This window comes from Denticeps clupeoides, chromosome 18 (genome assembly GCF_900700375.1).
Source record: "Denticeps clupeoides chromosome 18, fDenClu1.1, whole genome shotgun sequence".
Lineage (NCBI taxonomy): Eukaryota > Metazoa > Chordata > Actinopteri > Clupeiformes > Denticipitidae > Denticeps > Denticeps clupeoides.
This window is the reverse complement of record NC_041724.1, coordinates 2,961,514-2,987,734: the sequence shown is the minus strand read 5'-3', so window position 1 is coordinate 2,987,734 and position 26,221 is coordinate 2,961,514. Positions and strand designations below refer to the sequence as shown.

At 38.9% G+C, this 26,221-nt stretch overlaps 1 protein-coding gene and 21 non-coding genes across 22 annotated transcripts; 1 reads left to right on the top strand and 21 right to left on the bottom strand.

The window, feature by feature from the left end:
- The first annotated feature begins 2,930 nt into the window (after nt 1–2,930).
- Nucleotides 2,931–6,626, top strand: kcnk4a (potassium channel, subfamily K, member 4a). The gene is made up of 7 exons (XM_028960570.1): nt 2,931–2,951; nt 3,155–3,411; nt 3,488–3,602; nt 4,049–4,209; nt 5,029–5,215; nt 5,297–5,433; nt 5,732–6,626. The coding sequence occupies exons 2-7, from the start codon at nt 3,223–3,225 to the stop codon at nt 6,563–6,565; spliced, it is 1,623 nt and encodes a 540-aa protein (XP_028816403.1). The 5' UTR covers nt 2,931–2,951; nt 3,155–3,222; the 3' UTR covers nt 6,566–6,626.
- Nucleotides 6,627–9,043: 2,417 nt separating this feature from the next.
- On the bottom strand, nt 9,044–9,183 carry LOC114768648 (U4 spliceosomal RNA). The gene has a single exon (XR_003743093.1). It is a non-coding gene; the product is annotated as a U4 spliceosomal RNA (small nuclear RNA).
- Nucleotides 9,184–9,881: 698 nt separating this feature from the next.
- On the bottom strand, nt 9,882–10,021 carry LOC114768708 (U4 spliceosomal RNA). The gene has a single exon (XR_003743139.1). It is a non-coding gene; the product is annotated as a U4 spliceosomal RNA (small nuclear RNA).
- Nucleotides 10,022–10,720: 699 nt separating this feature from the next.
- LOC114768707 (U4 spliceosomal RNA) lies at nt 10,721–10,860 on the bottom strand. The gene has a single exon (XR_003743138.1). It is a non-coding gene; the product is annotated as a U4 spliceosomal RNA (small nuclear RNA).
- Nucleotides 10,861–11,558: 698 nt separating this feature from the next.
- Nucleotides 11,559–11,698, bottom strand: LOC114768649 (U4 spliceosomal RNA). Its single transcript, XR_003743094.1, has one exon. It is a non-coding gene; the product is annotated as a U4 spliceosomal RNA (small nuclear RNA).
- A 699-nt stretch (nt 11,699–12,397) lies between these two features.
- Nucleotides 12,398–12,537, bottom strand: LOC114768706 (U4 spliceosomal RNA). The gene has a single exon (XR_003743137.1). It is a non-coding gene; the product is annotated as a U4 spliceosomal RNA (small nuclear RNA).
- A 698-nt stretch (nt 12,538–13,235) lies between these two features.
- Nucleotides 13,236–13,375, bottom strand: LOC114768705 (U4 spliceosomal RNA). The gene has a single exon (XR_003743136.1). It is a non-coding gene; the product is annotated as a U4 spliceosomal RNA (small nuclear RNA).
- A 698-nt stretch (nt 13,376–14,073) lies between these two features.
- On the bottom strand, nt 14,074–14,213 carry LOC114768704 (U4 spliceosomal RNA). The gene has a single exon (XR_003743135.1). It is a non-coding gene; the product is annotated as a U4 spliceosomal RNA (small nuclear RNA).
- Nucleotides 14,214–14,912: 699 nt separating this feature from the next.
- On the bottom strand, nt 14,913–15,052 carry LOC114768703 (U4 spliceosomal RNA). The gene has a single exon (XR_003743134.1). It is a non-coding gene; the product is annotated as a U4 spliceosomal RNA (small nuclear RNA).
- A 698-nt stretch (nt 15,053–15,750) lies between these two features.
- LOC114768702 (U4 spliceosomal RNA) lies at nt 15,751–15,890 on the bottom strand. Its single transcript, XR_003743133.1, has one exon. It is a non-coding gene; the product is annotated as a U4 spliceosomal RNA (small nuclear RNA).
- Nucleotides 15,891–16,588: 698 nt separating this feature from the next.
- LOC114768701 (U4 spliceosomal RNA) lies at nt 16,589–16,728 on the bottom strand. Its single transcript, XR_003743132.1, has one exon. It is a non-coding gene; the product is annotated as a U4 spliceosomal RNA (small nuclear RNA).
- Nucleotides 16,729–17,428: 700 nt separating this feature from the next.
- LOC114768700 (U4 spliceosomal RNA) lies at nt 17,429–17,568 on the bottom strand. The gene has a single exon (XR_003743131.1). It is a non-coding gene; the product is annotated as a U4 spliceosomal RNA (small nuclear RNA).
- Nucleotides 17,569–18,266: 698 nt separating this feature from the next.
- Nucleotides 18,267–18,406, bottom strand: LOC114768699 (U4 spliceosomal RNA). The gene has a single exon (XR_003743130.1). It is a non-coding gene; the product is annotated as a U4 spliceosomal RNA (small nuclear RNA).
- A 698-nt stretch (nt 18,407–19,104) lies between these two features.
- LOC114768698 (U4 spliceosomal RNA) lies at nt 19,105–19,244 on the bottom strand. Its single transcript, XR_003743129.1, has one exon. It is a non-coding gene; the product is annotated as a U4 spliceosomal RNA (small nuclear RNA).
- Nucleotides 19,245–19,943: 699 nt separating this feature from the next.
- Nucleotides 19,944–20,083, bottom strand: LOC114768697 (U4 spliceosomal RNA). The gene has a single exon (XR_003743128.1). It is a non-coding gene; the product is annotated as a U4 spliceosomal RNA (small nuclear RNA).
- Nucleotides 20,084–20,781: 698 nt separating this feature from the next.
- Nucleotides 20,782–20,921, bottom strand: LOC114768696 (U4 spliceosomal RNA). Its single transcript, XR_003743127.1, has one exon. It is a non-coding gene; the product is annotated as a U4 spliceosomal RNA (small nuclear RNA).
- A 699-nt stretch (nt 20,922–21,620) lies between these two features.
- LOC114768695 (U4 spliceosomal RNA) lies at nt 21,621–21,760 on the bottom strand. Its single transcript, XR_003743126.1, has one exon. It is a non-coding gene; the product is annotated as a U4 spliceosomal RNA (small nuclear RNA).
- Nucleotides 21,761–22,460: 700 nt separating this feature from the next.
- On the bottom strand, nt 22,461–22,600 carry LOC114768694 (U4 spliceosomal RNA). Its single transcript, XR_003743125.1, has one exon. It is a non-coding gene; the product is annotated as a U4 spliceosomal RNA (small nuclear RNA).
- Nucleotides 22,601–23,298: 698 nt separating this feature from the next.
- Nucleotides 23,299–23,438, bottom strand: LOC114768642 (U4 spliceosomal RNA). Its single transcript, XR_003743087.1, has one exon. It is a non-coding gene; the product is annotated as a U4 spliceosomal RNA (small nuclear RNA).
- A 698-nt stretch (nt 23,439–24,136) lies between these two features.
- LOC114768693 (U4 spliceosomal RNA) lies at nt 24,137–24,276 on the bottom strand. The gene has a single exon (XR_003743124.1). It is a non-coding gene; the product is annotated as a U4 spliceosomal RNA (small nuclear RNA).
- A 700-nt stretch (nt 24,277–24,976) lies between these two features.
- Nucleotides 24,977–25,116, bottom strand: LOC114768692 (U4 spliceosomal RNA). Its single transcript, XR_003743123.1, has one exon. It is a non-coding gene; the product is annotated as a U4 spliceosomal RNA (small nuclear RNA).
- Nucleotides 25,117–25,815: 699 nt separating this feature from the next.
- LOC114768691 (U4 spliceosomal RNA) lies at nt 25,816–25,955 on the bottom strand. The gene has a single exon (XR_003743122.1). It is a non-coding gene; the product is annotated as a U4 spliceosomal RNA (small nuclear RNA).
- Between the last annotated feature and the right edge of the window lie 266 nt (nt 25,956–26,221).

Sequence of the window (26,221 nt, the reverse complement as noted above, 5' to 3'; positions counted from 1 at the left end):
CCGTGTCGTTGGCACCACTTTGCCAACCCTGTGCAACACACAACCAAAAAAAAAAACAGGAACCTTCACGCTACATCAGCTCCGCAGGTGGGTGAGGTGGTTCAAAATCCTTCCATCCGCATTCATTTAAGTGTATTAGTACATTATGCAGCGTAAGAATTGTGATGAAGTATGTTCTATAAACCATGTATTCATTTTTCCATTGTTTTGGTTTAAATTCAATCAGTAGTCCAAGTAACAACCTTAATCATTATAAATTAAATCTATTGCGCAGTTTGTATAATTACACAATCCCAGTGGCTGACATTGTTATTAAACCATCAGCGAAACATAATTCATTACCTGGTCTCCTCCAACTGTTTTTCTTCTCGCGTCAACACTGGCCCAGCAGAGTTCATCCAGAACATTCCTCTTGAGGTGGAACTTGACTTCAAGCTCAATGCAGAACATCAGCACACATTCAACCTCTTCATTACAATTTCACTAAACTGTTGTTATTCAAAAAAATTGAATCTTGTTTTCAGGTTGTCTATTTGTTCTTCCATTACATCATTGTGAAAAAAATTAGATACTATAAACACTCACTCACTATCCATATCCACTGAATCTATGTTGCAGCTGAATCCAGGATGGGCTTTCACCAACCACTCATACCTATGGCCAATTTAGGGTTCCCAGGACACCGGAGAACCTGGAGGAAATCACATCCTTGAAGGTGTGAGATCACGGAACTAACTTCTTCAATATTAAAAGTATTCATTACCTGGTAATTACCATTACTCCTTATTTTACTTTTGTGGCATTTCGCTGTCAGACATTTCCAGATCAATTTATCAGTAGTGACAAGGACAGTCCCCATGTATCAACTCTAAGTAAAGTGTCTTGCTCAGGGACGCAATGGTTGTAAGTGGGGTTTGAACCTGTGACTTAGTGCTCTACCGAGCCTATAATGCATTTTGAAATGAGCTTGAGGATCTCTATTGTACTATTGTACTATGTATGATTGTGCAATGACAATAAAGTATTTAAATGTAAATTGTGATCATGATATGAATTAGTTGTAGTAAATCTTCATACTGACTACTATATTAAGAATAGTCAGTACATTATCTTCATATGCTTTCGACAGAAGAAATTTCTTATACAGTAAATATGTAAGTTCGGATTATATAATTTAACACACTTTATAAAATAAAATGGAATAAAATAGATTATGATGCTGTACGCATTTTGGGTTTTTAAAGTGTATTAAAATTAATATGGTTTTCACAACTTTATTATATTTAATGTACTTTATTAAAATACAAAAATTTACTCAAAAAGACTGGTAAAAATGTTCACAAGGAGAGGATATCTCAAGGTACTTCTTCAAATTCAGAGAATTTTTCACATCGATCCAAACATAAAAGGTTCAGAATTTGTTGATCAAAGGTCATAGAACCACCGTAAGTTGTAAACGTTCCAGTTCCAGATCATTTTCGTGGAACCTGATCACCGCAGAAATCCTTTGCATCTACTTGTTTATATTTGCGGAGACATCAATTCATCTCATTTCACTCGTAGCAGGTTAAACTCATTTCATTATGATCAGATCCTGAATCTCAGATCGTATTTTAGGAACTGTTTTTGGCCAAACAGTGATGGTTGCTAAGTTACGAGACCATTAAAAGACCCTTTTTTTTTGTCTGTGTGGTGTTGCTTCTACCTCTTGCTTTCTTATTCGAGACACTTGTCAGGTTGATCGGGAAATACCTTCCTCCAAACACACACACACACAGACACACACTCTCTCTCTCACTCCAGCTTCTTTTACAGGCAGAGGGAACTCCGCTGCAACAAACGGAGGTTCCATGGATCGAGCACGGAGGTGGGATTATTGTTTATTTGACTTCTCTCTATCGAACAGTTGAGATTCTGCAGAGGAGACATTTTCACTTGGATTTTGCAACAAACATCACTGTTGTGGAAACTTCATATGTCAAATGTCATCAAGTTCATGGTAACGTCCAGATGCTTCTTTTATGTTTTGTCTTGGGTTAGTATTAAATAATTTTGATTTTCATTAATACACCACAACTAAAAAACTAAACATATATCTGTTTTACATTTGATTTATTTTTGTGAATAATAAACCAGTATCATTGTTGCATAGTACTTTTATTAATATACATTTACATTTATGGCACTATTAGACACCCTTATCTAGAGTGACTTAAAATTAGTAGTTTCAGGGACAGTCCCCCTGAAGATGCTCATGGTTAAGTCTTGCTCAGGGACACAATGGTAGTAAGTGGGGTTTGAACCTGTGACTCGAACTCGAACCTCATAGATTCATAGGTGAGTCTTTTAGTCACTTGGCTACTACCACCCTCAAACCCAACTATTCTTCAACCTCCATGAAAAAAAATTATTCAATTTTTTTATTACAAATATTACAATTATTTTTACCCATCAGACCCTGTTGTAGAACGCTGTCTTTCAGCAGGTTCCTGAGGGTGGACGTCAGATTTCAGAGTAGCTCTGGTGAGTGTCACTTCGCCTGCCACAGCCTGCTGGAACACGATGGCCGTCTCGTGTTTACACAGCACCGCAGTGAGCGGAGGCTCTGTTTCTATGGCGTCATTGGTCTGTTTTCGGCTGTGTATGTGTATGACACTCTGTCTCTGTCTGGCTTAGAATAAGGGACTTCAAAGACTCAGGGTTTTGGCCAGGTCCCCAATTTAGACTTTTACATGAACCTCCTAACCAGCAGATGGTGCTGTGTATGAATTTGGATTTTTAACTGTCCAATTAACGTTTCAAGTACTTTTTCTGTTACTAGACATGTTGGTAATGAGAGTGGGTGTATATCTTGTTGTCCTTTACAGACAGTGGAAAAAGAGGTGAGGGAGCGAATCCCACATTCTGATGTGAGATGGCCCACAAGGGAGAGTGGAATCTGAGTTTGGCAGGTAAAAAATTCAGCATATTGAATTGTGACTAATACTGAGCTGGCCAATATAATTAGGCAATCTTTTCTACCCTTCCCTTAGCTCTGATTTCGTAATTCCACTAAATAGCTTGTAACAACGTGTACTACCTAAGGATAACATTTTCACTGTTTAGAGACCCCCTTTATATCATTGAGGAAATTATTTATATTTAATGGATCTAGGATTTGAACCAATTCACACCTCTGAGGGCCACCGATCTATTACACTGATTTGAAGTGTGGTCAGAATCATGCGTTGCTCCACCCTCCTTGCCATTTTGACCGTGGTCCTGCTGTATCTGGTTATGGGGGCACTGGTATTCCGCACTCTTGAGGCTTCCAAGGAGCGCATCAAGTACGACGAGCTGCTGAGCGCACGAACCTCGTTCCTCCACAACCACACTTGCGTCAGTCCAGACGCCCTTCAAGAACTGATACAGGTCATTTTTTATTATCAGATAAGCAGTTCATAATTTGTGCAGCCCTTCTGAATGATGAATATTCAAATCACTGCAGCATGTGGTCAGTGCAATTGACTCTGGTGTGGATGCCAGCAGCTCGTCTAATTTTACCAGTCGCTGGGACCTGTCCAGTGCTTTCTTCTTCTGTGGAACCATCATCACAACTATTGGTAAGTGTCTGCTTGAACAATAAGACTAGTTTAAACATTATTGTTTTAGTGCAGATTACTGTTACAAAAAAACAGATAGCATCTCACCACAACTGCAAAACAATACTGTACTATATACTATTCTAAATACAGTAGCGTGTAATTTCAGTCCTTTATAGGACTCTAGTCCTAAACACTGAAGTGGAATTGGGCAGGGAATATTTAATGCAGTGCTGTTATCTCCTTCGGTAGATATGCCTCTCTAAAACTTGTAGGACCACAGCAAATTTCATGCCAAATATGAAAATGAAAGACTGCTCTTGAACTTTTGAAATGTTTGCATCAGTGAAGACATTGTTTTTTGCACAATATAATTCAATCTGCAAACATTTTTTAACAATCCAAGACCAAACCCTGATCTCAGTGGGCAGTAAGCTTTATTTTTTTTTTTTCTCCACCCAACTTAGGCTTTGGGAACCTCTCCCCAAAGACAGAGGGTGGGCAGCTTTTCTGCATCTTCTATGCGCTGATAGGAATTCCAATGTTTGGTATCCTGCTGGCTGGGGTTGGAGATCAACTGGGCACCATGCTGAGAAGAGCCGTGGGCAAGATAGAAACCCTGTTCCTAGTAAGCTCAAGCCAGACATTTATTTCACAAGCCAAGTAGCCCTGATGTACATAAATATTTTATTTGAAATAAATTATGAAAGTTTGACTTTGTGAGATTATTTGACGTTAGTAGTAGTTCCCCTAGCCGACCACCAACCATAAAAGCTTCCAAACATGCAAAGCATTGCAGTTGCTTTGTCATTGGATGTAAAAAATTTGAGACTCTGAAGAAGCAGTAATTACGTTACATTAACCCACACCGACACCCCAAAGACACCGACACAACTTCATGTTTGCGTCAAACAGGATATGTTGATGGCATCATTTCCGCGAATGCCCACTCACTTCTATAGGTTGCTTTTCTTCCTCGTCCCGCCCCTCTCCTCCTCATTAGCTTTTAAAGCTACAGACATTGAAATGGTGCATCCTGGGGAAATCTCATTGTGGGACTGGATGAAAGTGGCTGTAATTCTGCACCATAGCTGAATTTTAAAAAGAGACCTCAGATACAGTATTAGGGGACCACTCAGATGATATAAAAGCAAAAAAAAATCATAATTGGGCACATTTAAGAATTTTTACCAAAGACACGTTAGACACGTCATGCTTTTGTTGGCAAAGTTAAATGTATACTGTTAGACACACTTTTTCATTATACTTCTCTTTAAGGTTTGTTTATGCTCAGACATAAATATGGAAATTTAAGAGCCTTAAATTTAATGATGCTTTTGCCTCATTCTTAATAAAATTCTTAATTGTGCCCATCTCCACCTGTTGTGTTTACTGTTGCAAGAAGGTTCAGTCAGCATTAAGGTTCTCATGTCTTTCACCCCAACAGAGAAAAGGAGTCAAACCCACCAGTGTACGCATCATTTCTGCAATTTTCTCCATCCTTATTGGCTGTCTGATTTTCCTGGGTGTACCAACCCTGGTGTTCCAGGAAGTGGAGCAGTGGAGTTTGCTGGAGGCAGGGTATTTTGTGGTCATCACCCTCACCACTGTTGGCTTTGGCGACTATGTTGCAGGTAAAAAAAGTCACAATTTCTACATTTCCAGCTCAATTTTATGCACAAATGTGAAGTAACAATCCTCTGTTACTGCTCCAGATGACCGGAGGCATGGCAGCTTTATGTATAAGCCGATCGTTTGGCTATGGATTGTGTTTGGCTTGGCCTACTTTGCTTCTATCCTGACAATGATTGGGAACTGGCTGAGAGTCCTCTCAAAGAAGACCCGGGCTGAGGTGTGTTCAAATTGCACAAAGATCTAAAACAGAACATTGAAATGTTTCTACAAATACAAGTAATTTTATTCTACATCCTGTCATAGAGTCATCCAAAATTAACGTTTCTGACATGCTCTTGTCAACATTTCATTAGGTTGTGTTTTGTATGGTGATGCAGAGACCACACTTAGTGGTCCATAAACATATCTTGCTGGAGCAAGCAATACTTCAATACTTTACGTGCAATACTATATACTTCTATGTTATTACTACTTTATTATTACTTCACATTTACACTCTGTTTATGGTGCTTAAGATGGAGGAACTGAGAGCCCACGCTACGGACTGGACACAAAACATTCAGAACATGTCTGTGGACTTCCGCATCCCTGTTCAATTGGACCTCAATGACCCGTTTCAACTGCAGCGCCGGAGGAGGCGGAGGAAGCGACACCGTGGGACCTCCCATGGATATCCTAAAGTGGCCTATGTGGTGCCTGGCCTGGGAGAGTCTCTGGAAGCAGAGGGGATTCGAATAAATGGCCATTTGTTCCGCAGCTGGTCTGAGGCACAGTCCACACTGGAGACAATGCTGGAGACAAGATCTATGCCAAGGTTGGATGCTCACTTTGAGGTTTGGCCTTCATCGAGGACGGTTTCTAAATCAGAATTGAGATCTTCATCTAGGGCAGCATCAAGATCTGTTTCACAGTACAGTTCCAGCACTGCATCAGGGTCCCAGTCTGAATCAGAATCTCAGTCTGAAAGGGAATCACGGCGCTCCCAGAAGTCCAGAAACTCAAAAGCATCCCTTCCATCACCTGAGGCTTCCTCTCCAGTAGAGAGTGCTGAACAAGAGCCGTCTGAATTAAACCAGCTTCCTGCAGTGAAGGTGGAGGACACCACACCCCACCCATCCCTTCTGGACTTCTTTGGAGAGAACCTGGCCTATATTGATGAGTCCTCAGACACCCTGAGCGACAGAGTGAAGCCTGACAGCACCAGTCCCCACCCACCACGCAAACCAAAACGAAGGAGCATGAGGCGTCAGCTGCCCAATCGCAGCCTGCTTGTGATGAAGCGGGTGTACAGCAGTGAGCTGCAGCCACCGTCCAACCCACCCACACCTCCACCTCAAGTACCTTCATAGCACATTGGAACTCTTTCACATCCTGTGGTCAAACAAGCAGTTTAGAAAAACATAAAATGCACAGGTCAATTTTTCCCCCAACACTTGTAGCACAGGATAGAATCTTTAGGTGCTTACAACAAGGCAGTAAGGGGGAACCCCAAATTATGATACTTGGATTCCACTATGAGAAGAGTGTTGTGATATCTGAAATATTGTGATAATGTTTGATTTATCCCAGAACTGTTAATGAAATTAAACCTGAAAAGATGTATATTATGACAGTAAGGGACAGTTACTTTTATGTAAGGAATATATTTGTGAACATATTTACAAACGAATGCTTACTTAAAAGATGATATTGATAAAATTCAGTATAAACACAATATATTTAATGGCAATTTTTTTTCAGCAAGGTAAGATGAAATGACCACTAATGCATTAGTGCCAGAATAAGGTTTTTCACATAAATTGAAGGCTAGAGCACCAACATATGCAATGCAACAGTGCTTCACGTGAATGCTTAACAAAGACTATGAGATTACATAAAAAGCATATTTGTATTTGTACATATATAAAAACATATTCAGCCATGCTACCATGTCGTTAGTATTTGATAAAACTTTGGGGAAATAATATGTCAAAATCATCATTCGATGTAATTTCTTTGCTAATAATGCGTTATGAGCAAACATCACAAATGCCATATCTGTCATCTCTGGACCACATCAAATACCAAACCTATTATGCAGACAGAATATCAGCACTTTTATTTAAGAATTATGATTAGTGAACTAATGAATTTTACATCAATCATCTATAACTGGAAGTTCTATCTTAGCCTCCCATCCTTGTCTAATGGTTTTTAGTTATGTTTACAAACAGACTGTTCTTGTGAATTCTCATGAGTTCCTAAGAAACTCAGCTACCTGTAGCGGATAAAGAAACGGGCACGTAATCAAAAGGTTGTTACCAAAATGCAATTGTGAAGTGAATGTCACTTGTGATGCACAGCACACGGTGCACACAGTGAAATTTGTCCTCTGCATTTAACCCATCACCCTGAGTGAGCAGTGGGCAGCCATGACAGGTGCCAGGGGGGCAGTGTTTGGGGACGGTGCTTTGCTTAGTGGCACCTTGGTGGATCGAGATTCGAACCAGCAACCTTCTGATTAGCGCTTCCTTAACTGCTAGGATACCACTGCCACCAACTGGACACATTTGGTTGTCTGCACCACGTCTTGTGCTGTGTTTCTCAAGGACCATAATTTTGCATGTAAGTAAGCAGACGCGTAATCAAAAGGTTGCTGGTTCTAATCCCGAACCGCCAAGTGATGGATTGATAGGTTAAATGCAGAGGATATTTCGTTGTGTCATCATGTGCTTAGTTAAATAAAAGTTTTTGTCATTGTGAGACACTGCAGCACAGCACTTGGTGAGCAGTAGGCAGCCATGACAGGCGCCTGGGCAGCAGCGTGCGGGGATGGTGCTTTGCTCAGTGGCACCTTGACGGATCGGGATTCAAACCAGCATGAGACAGCTTCCTTAACCGCAAGGCCACCTCTGTCCCCTGTGCTGTGTTGCACAATGACAATCAATTAAATGAAAATGTGCTTGAAATCAATTGAGCACACAAAGAGTTCAGGTACCCATGTGATACAGAGGGGGGTATAAAAACTTACAACAGAGAAGCTATTGTCGTGGGAAATCTACATTGTGCCTTAAAATGCCTTTGTGATAAGGTCATGGCGAACGCGCGTCATCTATGAGAGGTGTCACATGGCACGGGAATCCGGAAGACAGCAAAACAGAAACTAACTGCTCCTTTCCTGCAAATGTGTGATATATATATATATATATATAAAAATAATTATTATTGTGAATTCAAAAATTTGCTTAAACATTGGACTCATTACAGTAGCTCCTCCAGGTGGACTGTCCCTGTAACTACTGATTATAAGTCACTCTGGATAAGGGCATCTGATAAATTATTATAAATATATCATCTGATCTTTCAATGGTTAAGAAGTAGATCAGCGAAGTTTAAGAAGATGTGGAAAAGTAAAAAAACAAAAATAATCTTAAAAAAAAATTATGTATCCTTTGACCTTCGCTTTTAGGATAGCTGCATAGCTATTTCTACTTTCTGTTTCAAATACAGCAAATAAAAACTGTTAAATTATGTGGCTTAAATTGTACGCTAAAGCACCTCTTAAACTACATCTTGAAAAACATGATATCATGTAAGCATTCAACTTAATGAATGCCATGAAATGACGTGAGGAAATTTGGTAACTGCGTAACTGCGTATAATTCCCAATTCAATTGCAGAAAAAAAGAAAACTTGCATAGCAGGTGACATACATTGTGTGCTAAGGTCCCTCTCTCAATTACATCTATGAAACAAATGATCTCATTAAACTTTTCAACTCAATGCACTCCATTCACACCAAGTGCTAACAGCTTGGAGGTCACGTTTATTTTTTCACCAGCAAACGGTCTCCAAAGAGACTGGCAAAAATTATCTTAGCCTATTGTATTTCAAATCGTCCAGACGGGAATTGGGTAAAGTTTTCAACTAGCAAAAATCACGCCTCGGATAGACCTCATAGGCTACGATACTGCTACTGCGAAAGAATAGTCTTTAGACTGTCAAGAATCAGTGGCTATAATGTCAGAGACTGTTACCGCCAATGGTGTGCTGACCGATTGATTTTCCTTTTTCTTTGCATCTACACATTACCAAAACAGTCAAAGCTGTAAGAGGTTTCTGTGCTTCTTTTGATGTCACTGTAAACAATCTACATAAGATGCTAAATGCAAAGCGACCAAAAAAAAATACAATTATTAACAGCAAAAAATTGTAAACGCCCAACAAGGCAAAGTGGAAGAGTTGTATGACTTCACATGTCTGGCCCTGCCCAGTAATGAATGAAGCCATAAGATGATAGGGGGAAGGGGATAGCTGGGTAACTATTCTTTCTGAATCAAATGCAGCAAATAAAAACTCTGTTAAATTATGTGGCATACATTGCACACTGAAGCACCTCTTAAATTATATCTTGAAAAACATGATATCATGTAAGCATTCAACTTAATGAATGCCATGAAATGACGTGAGGAAATTTGGTAACTGCGTAACTGCGTATAATTCCCAATTCAATTGCAGAAAAAAAGAAAACTTGCATAGCAGGTGACATACATTGTGTGCTAAGGTCCCTCTCTCAATTACATCTATGAAACAAATGATCTCATTAAACTTTTCAACTCAATGCACTCCATTCACACCAAGTGCTAACAGCTTGGAGGTCACGTTTATTTTTTCACCAGCAAACGGTCTCCAAAGAGACTGGCAAAAATTGTCTTAGCCGATTGTATTTCAAATCGTCCAGACGGGAATTGGGTAAAGTTTTCAACTAGCAAAAATCACGCCTCGGATAGACCTCATAGGCTACGATACTGCTACTGCGAAAGAATAGTCTTTAGACTGTCAAGAATCAGTGGCTATAATGTCAGAGACTGTTACCGCCAATGGTGTGCTGACCGATTGATTTTCCTTTTTCTTTGCATCTACACATTACCAAAACAGTCAAAGCTGTAAGAGGTTTCTGTGCTTCTTTTGATGTCACTGTAAACAATCTACATAAGATGCTAAATGCAAAGCCACCAAAAAAAAATACAATTTTTAACAGCAAAAAATTGTAAACGCCCAACAAGGCAAAGTGGAAGAGTTGTATGACTTCACATGTCTGGCCCCGCCCAGTAATGAATGAAGCCATAAGATGATAGGGGGAAGGGGATAGCTGGGTAACTATTCATTCCGAATCAAATGCAGCAAATAAAAACTCTGTTAAACTATGTGGCATACATTGCACACTGAAGCACCTCTTAAATAATATCTTGAAAAACATGATATCATGTAAGCATTCAACTTAATGAATGCCATGAAATGACGTGAGGAAATTTGGTAACTGCGTAACTGCGTATAATTCCCAATTCAATTGCAGAAAAAAAAGAAAACTTGCATAGCAGGTGACATACATTGTGTGCTAAGGTCCCTCTCTCAATTACATCTATGAAACAAATGATCTCATTAAACTTTTCAACTCAATGCACTCCATTCACACCAAGTGCTAACAGCTTGGAGGTCACGTTTATTTTTTCACCAGCAAACGGTCTCCAAAGAGACTGGCAAAAATTGTCTTAGCCGATTGTATTTCAAATCGTCCAGACGGGAATTGGGTAAAGTTTTCAACTAGCAAAAATCACGCCTCGGATAGACCTCATAGGCTACGATACTGCTACTGCGAAAGAATAGTCTTTAGACTGTCAAGAATCAGTGGCTATAATGTCAGAGACTGTTACCGCCAATGGTGTGCTGACCGATTGATTTTCCTTTTTCTTTGCATCTACACATTACCAAAACAGTCAAAGCTGTAAGAGGTTTCTGTGCTTCTTTTGATGTCACTGTAAACAATCTACATAAGATGCTAAATGCAAAGCCACCAAAAAAAAATACAATTTTTAACAGCAAAAAATTGTAAACGCCCAACAAGGCAAAGTGGAAGAGTTGTATGACTTCACATGTCTGGCCCCGCCCAGTAATGAATGAAGCCATAAGATGATAGGGGGAAGGGGATAGCTGGGTAACTATTCATTCCGAATCAAATGCAGCAAATAAAAACTCTGTTAAACTATGTGGCATACATTGCACACTGAAGCACCTCTTAAATTATATCTTGAAAAACATGATATCATGTAAGCATTCAACTTAATGAATGCCATGAAATGACGTGAGGAAATTTGGTAACTGCGTAACTGCGTATAATTCCCAATTCAATTGCAGAAAAAAAGAAAACTTGCATAGCAGGTGACATACATTGTGTGCTAAGGTCCCTCTCTCAATTACATCTATGAAACAAATGATCTCATTAAACTTTTCAACTCAATGCACTCCATTCACACCAAGTGCTAACAGCTTGGAGGTCACGTTTATTTTTTCACCAACAAACGATCTCCAAAGAGACTGGCAAAAATTCACTTAGCCGATTGTATTTCAAATCGTCCAGACGGGAATTGGGTAAAGTTTTCAACTAGCAAAAATCACGCCTCGGATAGACCTCATAGGCTACGATACTGCTACTGCGAAAGAATAGTCTTTAGACTGTCAAGAATCAGTGGCTATAATGTCAGAGACTGTTACCGCCAATGGTGTGCTGACCGATTGATTTTCCTTTTTCTTTGCATCTACACATTACCAAAACAGTCAAAGCTGTAAGAGGTTTCTGTGCTTCTTTTGATGTCACTGTAAACAATCTACATAAGATGCTAAATGCAAAGCCACCAAAAAAAAATAAAATTTTTAACAGCAAAAAATTGTAAACGCCCAACAAGGCAAAGTGGAAGAGTTGTATGACTTCACATGTCTGGCCCCGCCCAGTAATGAATGAAGCCATAAGATGATAGGGGGAAGGGGATAGCTGGGTAACTATTCATTCCGAATCAAATGCAGCAAATAAAAACTCTGTTAAACTATGTGGCATACATTGCACACTGAAGCACCTCTTAAATTATATCTTGAAAAACATGATATCATGTAAGCATTCAACTTAATGAATGCCATGAAATGACGTGAGGAAATTTGGTAACTGCGTAACTGCGTATAATTCCCAATTCAATTGCAGAAAAAAAAGAAAACTTGCATAGCAGGTGACATACATTGTGTGCTAAGATCCCTCTCTCAATTACATCTATGAAACAAATGATCTCATTAAACTTTTCAACTCAATGCACTCCATTCACACCAAGTGCTAACAGCTTGGAGGTCACGTTTATTTTTTCACCAGCAAACGGTCTCCAAAGAGACTGGCAAAAATTGTCTTAGCCGATTGTATTTCAAATCGTCCAGACGGGAATTGGGTAAAGTTTTCAACTAGCAAAAATCACGCCTCGGATAGACCTCATAGGCTACGATACTGCTACTGCGAAAGAATAGTCTTTAGACTGTCAAGAATCAGTGGCTATAATGTCAGAGACTGTTACCGCCAATGGTGTGCTGACCGATTGATTTTCCTTTTTCTTTGCATCTACACATTACCAAAACAGTCAAAGCTGTAAGAGGTTTCTGTGCTTCTTTTGATGTCACTGTAAACAATCTACATAAGATGCTAAATGCAAAGCCACCAAAAAAAAATACAATTTTTAACAGCAAAAAATTGTAAACGCCCAACAAGGCAAAGTGGAAGAGTTGTATGACTTCACATGTCTGGCCCCGCCCAGTAATGAATGAAGCCATAAGATGATAGGGGGAAGGGGATAGCTGGGTAACTATTCATTCCGAATCAAATGCAGCAAATAAAAACTCTGTTAAACTATGTGGCATACATTGCACACTGAAGCACCTCTTAAATTATATCTTGAAAAACATGATATCATGTAAGCATTCAACTTAATGAATGCCATGAAATGACGTGAGGAAATTTGGTAACTGCGTAACTGCGTATAATTCCCAATTCAATTGCAGAAAAAAAGAAAACTTGCATAGCAGGTGACATACATTGTGTGCTAAGATCCCTCTCTCAATTACATCTATGAAACAAATGATCTCATTAAACTTTTCAACTCAATGCACTCCATTCACACCAAGTGCTAACAGCTTGGAGGTCACGTTTATTTTTTCACCAGCAAACGGTCTCCAAAGAGACTGGCAAAAATTGTCTTAGCCGATTGTATTTCAAATCGTCCAGACGGGAATTGGGTAAAGTTTTCAACTAGCAAAAATCACGCCTCGGATAGACCTCATAGGCTACGATACTGCTACTGCGAAAGAATAGTCTTTAGACTGTCAAGAATCAGTGGCTATAATGTCAGAGACTGTTACCGCCAATGGTGTGCTGACCGATTGATTTTCCTTTTTCTTTGCATCTACACATTACCAAAACAGTCAAAGCTGTAAGAGGTTTCTGTGCTTCTTTTGATGTCACTGTAAACAATCTACATAAGATGCTAAATGCAAAGCCACCAAAAAAAAATAAAATTTTTAACAGCAAAAAATTGTAAACGCCCAACAAGGCAAAGTGGAAGAGTTGTATGACTTCACATGTCTGGCCCCGCCCAGTAATGAATGAAGCCATAAGATGATAGGGGGAAGGGGATAGCTGGGTAACTATTCATTCCGAATCAAATGCAGCAAATAAAAACTCTGTTAAACTATGTGGCATACATTGCACACTGAAGCACCTCTTAAATTATATCTTGAAAAACATGATATCATGTAAGCATTCAACTTAATGAATGCCATGAAATGACGTGAGGAAATTTGGTAACTGCGTAACTGCGTATAATTCCCAATTCAATTGCAGAAAAAAAGAAAACTTGCATAGCAGGTGACATACATTGTGTGCTAAGGTCCCTCTCTCAATTACATCTATGAAACAAATGATCTCATTAAACTTTTCAACTCAATGCACTCCATTCACACCAAGTGCTAACAGCTTGGAGGTCACGTTTATTTTTTCACCAGCAAACGGTCTCCAAAGAGACTGGCAAAAATTGTCTTAGCCGATTGTATTTCAAATCGTCCAGACGGGAATTGGGTAAAGTTTTCAACTAGCAAAAATCACGCCTCGGATAGACCTCATAGGCTACGATACTGCTACTGCGAAAGAATAGTCTTTAGACTGTAAAGAATCAGTGGCTATAATGTCAGAGACTGTTACCGCCAATGGTGTGCTGACCGATTGATTTTCCTTTTTCTTTGCATCTACACATTACCAAAACAGTCAAAGCTGTAAGAGGTTTCTGTGCTTCTTTTGATGTCACTGTAAACAATCTACATAAGATGCTAAATGCAAAGCCACCAAAAAAAAAATACAATTTTTAACAGCAAAAAATTGTAAACGCCCAACAAGGCAAAGTGGAAGAGTTGTATGACTTCACATGTCTGGCCCCGCCCAGTAATGAATGAAGCCATAAGATGATAGGGGGAAGGGGATAGCTGGGTAACTATTCATTCCGAATCAAATGCAGCAAATAAAAACTCTGTTAAACTATGTGGCATACATTGCACACTGAAGCACCTCTTAAATAATATCTTGAAAAACATGATATCATGTAAGCATTCAACTTAATGAATGCCATGAAATGACGTGAGGAAATTTGGTAACTGCGTAACTGCGTATAATTCCCAATTCAATTGCAGAAAAAAAGAAAACTTGCATAGCAGGTGACATACATTGTGTGCTAAGGTCCCTCTCTCAATTACATCTATGAAACAAATGATCTCATTAAACTTTTCAACTCAATGCACTCCATTCACACCAAGTGCTAACAGCTTGGAGGTCACGTTTATTTTTTCACCAGCAAACGGTCTCCAAAGAGACTGGCAAAAATTGTCTTAGCCGATTGTATTTCAAATCGTCCAGACGGGAATTGGGTAAAGTTTTCAACTAGCAAAAATCACGCCTCGGATAGACCTCATAGGCTACGATACTGCTACTGCGAAAGAATAGTCTTTAGACTGTCAAGAATCAGTGGCTATAATGTCAGAGACTGTTACCGCCAATGGTGTGCTGACCGATTGATTTTCCTTTTTCTTTGCATCTACACATTACCAAAACAGTCAAAGCTGTAAGAGGTTTCTGTGCTTCTTTTGATGTCACTGTAAACAATCTACATAAGATGCTAAATGCAAAGCCACCAAAAAAAAATAAAATTTTTAACAGCAAAAAATTGTAAACGCCCAACAAGGCAAAGTGGAAGAGTTGTATGACTTCACATGTCTGGCCCCGCCCAGTAATGAATGAAGCCATAAGATGATAGGGGGAAGGGGATAGCTGGGTAACTATTCATTCCGAATCAAATGCAGCAAATAAAAACTCTGTTAAACTATGTGGCATACATTGCACACTGAAGCACCTCTTAAATTATATCTTGAAAAACATGATATCATGTAAGCATTCAACTTAATGAATGCCATGAAATGACGTGAGGAAATTTGGTAACTGCGTAACTGCGTATAATTCCCAATTCAATTGCAGAAAAAAAGAAAACTTGCATAGCAGGTGACATACATTGTGTGCTAAGGTCCCTCTCTCAATTACATCTATGAAACAAATGATCTCATTAAACTTTTCAACTCAATGCACTCCATTCACACCAAGTGCTAACAGCTTGGAGGTCACGTTTATTTTTTCACCAGCAAACGGTCTCCAAAGAGACTGGCAAAAATTGTCTTAGCCGATTGTATTTCAAATCGTCCAGACGGGAATTGGGTAAAGTTTTCAACTAGCAAAAATCACGCCTCGGATAGACCTCATAGGCTACGATACTGCTACTGCGAAAGAATAGTCTTTAGACTGTCAAGAATCAGTGGCTATAATGTCAGAGACTGTTACCGCCAATGGTGTGCTGACCGATTGATTTTCCTTTTTCTTTGCATCTACACATTACCAAAACAGTCAAAGCTGTAAGAGGTTTCTGTGCTTCTTTTGATGTCACTGTAAACAATCTACATAAGATGCTAAATGCAAAGCCACCAAAAAAAAATAAAATTTTTAACAGCAAAAAATTGTAAACGCCCAACAAGGCAAAGTGGAAGAGTTGTATGACTTCACATGTCTGGCCCCGCCCAGTAATGAATGAAGCCATAAGATGATAGGGGGAAGGGGATAGCTGGGTAACTATTCATTCCGAATCAAATGCAGCAAATAAAAACTCTGTTAAACTATGTGGCATACATTGCACACTGAAGCACCTCTTAAATTATATCTTGAAAAACATGATATCATGTAAGCATTCAACTTAATGAATGCCATGAAATGACGTGAGGAAATTTGGTAACTGCGTAACTGCGTATAATTCCCAATTCAATTGCAGAAAAAAAGAAAACTTGCATAGCAGGTGACATACATTGTGTGCTAAGGTCCCTCTCTCAATTACATCTATGAAACAAATGATCTCATTAAACTTTTTAACTCAATGCACTCCATTCACACCAAGTGCTAACAGCTTGGAGGTCACGTTTATTTTTTCACCAGCAAACGGTCTCCAAAGAGACTGGCAAAAATTGTCTTAGCCGATTGTATTTCAAATCGTCCAGACGGGAATTGGGTAAAGTTTTCAACTAGCAAAAATCACGCCTCGGATAGACCTCATAGGCTACGATACTGCTACTGCGAAAGAATAGTCTTTAGACTGTAAAGAATCAGTGGCTATAATGTCAGAGACTGTTACCGCCAATGGTGTGCTGACCGATTGATTTTCCTTTTTCTTTGCATCTACACATTACCAAAACAGTCAAAGCTGTAAGAGGTTTCTGTGCTTCTTTTGATGTCACTGTAAACAATCTACATAAGATGCTAAATGCAAAGCCACCAAAAAAAAAATACAATTTTTAACAGCAAAAAATTGTAAACGCCCAACAAGGCAAAGTGGAAGAGTTGTATGACTTCACATGTCTGGCCCCGCCCAGTAATGAATGAAGCCATAAGATGATAGGGGGAAGGGGATAGCTGGGTAACTATTCATTCCGAATCAAATGCAGCAAATAAAAACTCTGTTAAACTATGTGGCATACATTGCACACTGAAGCACCTCTTAAATTATATCTTGAAAAACATGATATCATGTAAGCATTCAACTTAATGAATGCCATGAAATGACGTGAGGAAATTTGGTAACTGCGTAACTGCGTATAATTCCCAATTCAATTGCAGAAAAAAAGAAAACTTGCATAGCAGGTGACATACATTGTGTGCTAAGGATCCCTCTCTCAATTACATCTATGAAACAAATGATCTCATTAAACTTTTCAACTCAATGCACTCCATTCACACCAAGTGCTAACAGCTTGGAGGTCACGTTTATTTTTTCACCAGCAAACGGTCTCCAAAGAGACTGGCAAAAATTGTCTTAGCCGATTGTATTTCAAATCGTCCAGACGGGAATTGGGTAAAGTTTTCAACTAGCAAAAATCACGCCTCGGATAGACCTCATAGGCTACGATACTGCTACTGCGAAAGAATAGTCTTTAGACTGTCAAGAATCAGTGGCTATAATGTCAGAGACTGTTACCGCCAATGGTGTGCTGACCGATTGATTTTCCTTTTTCTTTGCATCTACACATTACCAAAACAGTCAAAGCTGTAAGAGGTTTCTGTGCTTCTTTTGATGTCACTGTAAACAATCTACATAAGATGCTAAATGCAAAGCCACCAAAAAAAAATACAATTTTTAACAGCAAAAAATTGTAAACGCCCAACAAGGCAAAGTGGAAGAGTTGTATGACTTCACATGTCTGGCCCCGCCCAGTAATGAATGAAGCCATAAGATGATAGGGGGAAGGGGATAGCTGGGTAACTATTCATTCCGAATCAAATGCAGCAAATAAAAACTCTGTTAAACTATGTGGCATACATTGCACACTGAAGCACCTCTTAAATAATATCTTGAAAAACATGATATCATGTAAGCATTCAACTTAATGAATGCCATGAAATGACGTGAGGAAATTTGGTAACTGCGTAACTGCGTATAATTCCCAATTCAATTGCAGAAAAAAAGAAAACTTGCATAGCAGGTGACATACATTGTGTGCTAAGATCCCTCTCTCAATTACATCTACGAAACAAATGATCTCATTAAACTTTTCAACTCAATGCACTCCATTCACACCAAGTGCTAACAGCTTGGAGGTCACGTTTATTTTTTCACCAGCAAACGGTCTCCAAAGAGACTGGCAAAAATTGTCTTAGCCGATTGTATTTCAAATCGTCCAGACGGGAATTGGGTAAAGTTTTCAACTAGCAAAAATCACGCCTCGGATAGACCTCATAGGCTACGATACTGCTACTGCGAAAGAATAGTCTTTAGACTGTCAAGAATCAGTGACTATAATGTCAGAGACTGTTACCGCCAATGGTGTGCTGACCGATTGATTTTCCTTTTTCTTTGCATCTACACATTACCAAAACAGTCAAAGCTGTAAGAGGTTTCTGTGCTTCTTTTGATGTCACTGTAAACAATCTACATAAGATGCTAAATGCAAAGCCACCAAAAAAAAATACAATTTTTAACAGCAAAAAATTGTAAACGCCCAACAAGGCAAAGTGGAAGAGTTGTATGACTTCACATGTCTGGCCCCGCCCAGTAATGAATGAAGCCATAAGATGATAGGGGGAAGGGGATAGCTGGGTAACTATTCATTCCGAATCAAATGCAGCAAATAAAAACTCTGTTAAACTATGTGGCATACATTGCACACTGAAGCACCTCTTAAATAATATCTTGAAAAACATGATATCATGTAAGCATTCAACTTAATGAATGCCATGAAATGACGTGAGGAAATTTGGTAACTGCGTAACTGCGTATAATTCCCAATTCAATTGCAGAAAAAAAGAAAACTTGCATAGCAGGTGACATACATTGTGTGCTAAGATCCCTCTCTCAATTACATCTATGAAACAAATGATCTCATTAAACTTTTCAACTCAATGCACTCCATTCACACCAAGTGCTAACAGCTTGGAGGTCACGTTTATTTTTTCACCAGCAAACGGTCTCCAAAGAGACTGGCAAAAATTGTCTTAGCCGATTGTATTTCAAATCGTCCAGACGGGAATTGGGTAAAGTTTTCAACTAGCAAAAATCACGCCTCGGATAGACCTCATAGGCTACGATACTGCTACTGCGAAAGAATAGTCTTTAGACTGTCAAGAATCAGTGGCTATAATGTCAGAGACTGTTACCGCCAATGGTGTGCTGACCGATTGATTTTCCTTTTTCTTTGCATCTACACATTACCAAAACAGTCAAAGCTGTAAGAGGTTTCTGTGCTTCTTTTGATGTCACTGTAAACAATCTACATAAGATGCTAAATGCAAAGCCACCAAAAAAAAAATACAATTTTTAACAGCAAAAAATTGTAAACGCCCAACAAGGCAAAGTGGAAGAGTTGTATGACTTCACATGTCTGGCCCCGCCCAGTAATGAATGAAGCCATAAGATGATAGGGGGAAGGGGATAGCTGGGTAACTATTCATTCCGAATCAAATGCAGCAAATAAAAACTCTGTTAAACTATGTGGCATACATTGCACACTGAAGCACCTCTTAAATAATATCTTGAAAAACATGATATCATGTAAGCATTCAACTTAATGAATGCCATGAAATGACGTGAGGAAATTTGGTAACTGCGTAACTGCGTATAATTCCCAATTCAATTGCAGAAAAAAAGAAAACTTGCATAGCAGGTGACATACATTGTGTGCTAAGGTCCCTCTCTCAATTACATCTATGAAACAAATGATCTCATTAAACTTTTCAACTCAATGCACTCCATTCACACCAAGTGCTAACAGCTTGGAGGTCACGTTTATTTTTTCACCAGCAAACGGTCTCCAAAGAGACTGGCAAAAATTGTCTTAGCCGATTGTATTTCAAATCGTCCAGACGGGAATTGGGTAAAGTTTTCAACTAGCAAAAATCACGCCTCGGATAGACCTCATAGGCTACGATACTGCTACTGCGAAAGAATAGTCTTTAGACTGTAAAGAATCAGTGGCTATAATGTCAGAGACTGTTACCGCCAATGGTGTGCTGACCGATTGATTTTCCTTTTTCTTTGCATCTACACATTACCAAAACAGTCAAAGCTGTAAGAGGTTTCTGTGCTTCTTTTGATGTCACTGTAAACAATCTACATAAGATGCTAAATGCAAAGCCACCAAAAAAAAATACAATTTTTAACAGCAAAAAATTGTAAACGCCCAACAAGGCAAAGTGGAAGAGTTGTATGACTTCACATGTCTGGCCCCGCCCAGTAATGAATGAAGCCATAAGATGATAGGGGGAAGGGGATAGCTGGGTAACTATTCATTCCGAATCAAATGCAGCAAATAAAAACTCTGTTAAACTATGTGGCATACATTGCACACTGAAGCACCTCTTAAATTATATCTTGAAAAACATGATATCATGTAAGCATTCAACTTAATGAATGCCATGAAATGACGTGAGGAAATTTGGTAACTGCGTAACTGCGTATAATTCCCAATTCAATTGCAGAAAAAAAGAAAACTTGCATAGCAGGTGACATACATTGTGTGCTAAGATCCCTCTCTCAATTACATCTATGAAACAAATGATCTCATTAAACTTTTCAACTCAATGCACTCCATTCACACCAAGTGCTAACAGCTTGGAGGTCACGTTTATTTTTTCACCAGCAAACGGTCTCCAAAGAGACTGGCAAAAATTGTCTTAGCCGATTGTATTTCAAATCGTCCAGACGGGAATTGGGTAAAGTTTTCAACTAGCAAAAATCACGCCTCGGATAGACCTCATAGGCTACGATACTGCTACTGCGAAAGAATAGTCTTTAGACTGTCAAGAATCAGTGGCTATAATGTCAGAGACTGTTACCGCCAATGGTGTGCTGACCGATTGATTTCCTTTTTCTTTGCATCTACACATTACCAAAACAGTCAAAGCTGTAAGAGGTTTCTGTGCTTCTTTTGATGTCACTGTAAACAATCTACATAAGATGCTAAATGCAAAGCCACCAAAAAAAAATACAATTTTTAACAGCAAAAAATTGTAAACGCCCAACAAGGCAAAGTGGAAGAGTTGTATGACTTCACATGTCTGGCCCCGCCCAGTAATGAATGAAGCCATAAGATGATAGGGGGAAGGGGATAGCTGGGTAACTATTCATTCCGAATCAAATGCAGCAAATAAAAACTCTGTTAAACTATGTGGCATACATTGCACACTGAAGCACCTCTTAAATTATATCTTGAAAAAAAACATGATATCATGTAAGCATTCAACTTAATAAATGCCATGAAATGACGTGAGGAAATTTGGTAACTGCGTAACTGCGTATAATTCCCAATTCAATTGCAGAAAAAAAGAAAACTTGCATAGCAGGTGACATACATTGTGTGCTAAGGTCCCTCTCTCAATTACATCTATGAAACAAATGATCTCATTAAACTTTTAACTCAATGCACTCCATTCACACCAAGTGCTAACAGCTTGGAGGTCACGTTTATTTTTTCACCAGCAAACGGTCTCCAAAGAGACTGGCAAAAATTGTCTTAGCCGATTGTATTTCAAATCGTCCAGACGGGAATTGGGTAAAGTTTTCAACTAGCAAAAATCACGCCTCGGATAGACCTCATAGGCTACGATACTGCTACTGCGAAAGAATAGTCTTTAGACTGTCAAGAATCAGTGACTATAATGTCAGAGACTGTTACCGCCAATGGTGTGCTGACAGATTGATTTTCCTTTTTCTTTGCATCTACACATTACCAAAACAGTCAAAGCTGTAAGAGGTTTCTGTGCTTCTTTTGATGTCACTGTAAACAATCTACATAAGATGCTAAATGCAAAGCCACTAAAAAAAAAAATACAATTATTAACAGCAAAAAATTGTAAACGTCCAACAAGGCAAAGTGGAAGAGTTGTATGACTTCACATGTCTGGCCCCGCCCAGTAATGAATGAAGCCATAAGATGATAGGGGGAAGGGGATAGCTGGGTAACTATTCATTCCGAATCAAATGCAGCAAATAAAAACTCTGTTAAACTATGTGGCATACATTGCACACTGAAGCACCTCTTAAATTATATCTTGAAAAACATGATATCATGTAAGCATTCAACTTAATGAATGCCATGAAATGACGTGAGGAAATTTGGTAACTGCGTAACTGCGTATAATTCCCAATTCAATTGCAGAAAAAAAGAAAACTTGCATAGCAGGTGACATACATTGTGTGCTAAGGTCCCTCTCTCAATTACATCTATGAAACAAATGATCTCATTAAACTTTTCAACTCAATGCACTCCATTCACACCAAGTGCTAACAGCTTGGAGGTCACGTTTATTTTTTCACCAGCAAACGGTCTCCAAAGAGACTGGCAAAAATTGTCTTAGCCGATTGTATTTCAAATCGTCCAGACGGGAATTGGGTAAAGTTTTCAACTAGCAAAAATCACGCCTCGGATAGACCTCATAGGCTACGATACTGCTACTGCGAAAGAATAGTCTTTAGACTGTAAAGAATCAGTGGCTATAATGTCAGAGACTGTTACCGCCAATGGTGTGCTGACCGATTGATTTTCCTTTTTCTTTGCATCTACACATTACCAAAACAGTCAAAGCTGTAAGAGGTTTCTGTGCTTCTTTTGATGTCACTGTAAACAATCTACATAAGATGCTAAATGCAAAGCCACCAAAAAAAAATACAATTTTTAACAGCAAAAAATTGTAAACGCCCAACAAGGCAAAGTGGAAGAGTTGTATGACTTCACATGTCTGGCCCCGCCCAGTAATGAATGAAGCCATAAGATGATAGGGGGAAGGGGATAGCTGGGTAACTATTCATTCCGAATCAAATGCAGCAAATAAAAACTCTGTTAAACTATGTGGCATACATTGCACACTGAAGCACCTCTTAAATAATATCTTGAAAAACATGATATCATGTAAGCATTCAACTTAATGAATGCCATGAAATGACGTGAGGAAATTTGGTAACTGCGTAACTGCGTATAATTCCCAATTCAATTGCAGAAAAAAAGAAAACTTGCATAGCAGGTGACATACATTGTGTGCTAAGGTCCCTCTCTCAATTACATCTATGAAACAAATGATCTCATTAAACTTTTCAACTCAATGCACTCCATTCACACCAAGTGCTAACAGCTTGGAGGTCACGTTTATTTTTTCACCAGCAAACGGTCTCCAAAGAGACTGGCAAAAATTGTCTTAGCCGATTGTATTTCAAGTCGTCCAGACGGGAATTGGGTAAAGTTTTCAACTAGCAAAAATCACGCCTCGGATAGACCTCATAGGCTACGATACTGCTACTGCGAAAGAATAGTCTTTAGACTGTAAAGAATCAGTGGCTATAATGTCAGAGACTGTTACCGCCAATGGTGTGCTGACCGATTGATTTTCCTTTTTCTTTGCATCTACACATTACCAAAACAGTCAAAGCTGTAAGAGGTTTCTGTGCTTCTTTTGATGTCACTGTAAACAATCTACATAAGATGCTAAATGCAAAGCCACCAAAAAAAAATACAATTTTTAACAGCAAAAAATTGTAAACGCCCAACAAGGCAAAGTGGAAGAGTTGTATGACTTCACATGTCTGGCCCCGCCCAGTAATGAATGAAGCCATAAGATGATAGGGGGAAGGGGATAGCTGGGTAACTATTCATTCCGAATCAAATGCAGCAAATAAAAACTCTGTTAAACTATGTGGCATACATTGCACACTGAAGCACCTCTTAAATTATATCTTGAAAAACATGATATCATGTAAGCATTCAACTTAATGAATGCCATGAAATGACGTGAGGAAATTTGGTAACTGCGTAACTGCGTATAATTCCCAATTCAATTGCAGAAAAAAAGAAAACTTGCATAGCAGGTGACATACATTGTGTGCTAAGATCCCTCTCTCAATTACATCTATGAAACAAATGATCTCATTAAACTTTTCAACTCAATGCACTCCATTCACACCAAGTGCTAACAGCTTGGAGGTCACGTTTATTTTTTCACCAGCAAACGGTCTCCAAAGAGACTGGCAAAAATTGTCTTAGCCGATTGTATTTCAAATCGTCCAGACGGGAATTGGGTAAAGTTTTCAACTAGCAAAAATCACGCCTCGGATAGACCTCATAGGCTACGATACTGCTACTGCGAAAGAATAGTCTTTAGACTGTAAAGAATCAGTGGCTATAATGTCAGAGACTGTTACCGCCAATGGTGTGCTGACCGATTGATTTTCCTTTTTCTTTGCATCTACACATTACCAAAACAGTCAAAGCTGTAAGAGGTTTCTGTGCTTCTTTTGATGTCACTGTAAACAATCTACATAAGATGCTAAATGCAAAGCCACTAAAAAAAAAAATACAATTATTAACAGCAAAAAATTGTAAACGCCCAACAAGGCAAAGTGGAAGAGTTGTATGACTTCACATGTCTGGCCCCGCCCAGTAATGAATGAAGCCATAAGATGATAGGGGGAAGGGGATAGCTGGGTAACTATTCATTCCGAATCAAATGCAGCAAATAAAAACTCTGTTAAACTATGTGGCATACATTGCACACTGAAGCACCTCTTAAATTATATCTTGAAAAACATGATATCATGTAAGCATTCAACTTAATGAATGCCATGAAATGACGTGAGGAAATTTGGTAACTGCGTAACTGCGTATAATTCCCAATTCAATTGCAGAAAAAAAGAAAACTTGCATAGCAGGTGACATACATTGTGTGCTAAGATCCCTCTCTCAATTACATCTATGAAACAAATGATCTCATTAAACTTTTCAACTCAATGCACTCCATTCACACCAAGTGCTAACAGCTTGGAGGTCACGTTTATTTTTTCACCAGCAAACGGTCTCCAAAGAGACTGGCAAAAATTGTCTTAGCCGATTGTATTTCAAATCGTCCAGACGGGAATTGGGTAAAGTTTTCAACTAGCAAAAATCACGCCTCGGATAGACCTCATAGGCTACGATACTGCTACTGCGAAAGAATAGTCTTTAGACTGTAAAGAATCAGTGGCTATAATGTCAGAGACTGTTACCGCCAATGGTGTGCTGACCGATTGATTTTCCTTTTTCTTTGCATCTACACATTACCAAAACAGTCAAAGCTGTAAGAGGTTTCTGTGCTTCTTTTGATGTCACTGTAAACAATCTACATAAGATGCTAAATGCAAAGCCACCAAAAAAAAATACAATTTTTAACAGCAAAAAATTGTAAACGCCCAACAAGGCAAAGTGGAAGAGTTGTATGACTTCACATGTCTGGCCCCGCCCAGTAATGAATGAAGCCATAAGATGATAGGGGGAAGGGGATAGCTGGGTAACTATTCATTCCGAATCAAATGCAGCAAATAAAAACTCTGTTAAACTATGTGGCATACATTGCACACTGAAGCACCTCTTAAATTATATCTTGAAAAACATGATATCATGTAAGCATTCAACTTAATGAATGCCATGAAATGACGTGAGGAAATTTGGTAACTGCGTAACTGCGTATAATTCCCAATTCAATTGCAGAAAAAAAGAAAACTTGCATAGCAGGTGACATACATTGTGTGCTAAGGTCCCTCTCTCAATTACATCTATGAAACAAATGATCTCATTAAACTTTTTTAACTCAATGCACTCCATTCACACCAAGTGCTAACAGCTTGGAGGTCACGTTTATTTTTTCACCAGCAAACGGTCTCCAAAGAGACTGGCAAAAATTGTCTTAGCCGATTGTATTTCAAATCGTCCAGACGGGAATTGGGTAAAGTTTTCAACTAGCAAAAATCACGCCTCGGATAGACCTCATAGGCTACGATACTGCTACTGCGAAAGAATAGTCTTTAGACTGTCAAGAATCAGTGGCTATAATGTCAGAGACTGTTACCGCCAATGGTGTGCTGACCGATTGATTTTCCTTTTTCTTTGCATCTACACATTACCAAAACAGTCAAAGCTGTAAGAGGTTTCTGTGCTTCTTTTGATGTCACTGTAAACAATCTACATAAGATGCTAAATGCAAAGCCACCAAAAAAAAATACAATTATTAACAGCAAAAAATTGTAAACGTCCAACAAGGCAAAGTGGAAGAGTTGTATGACTTC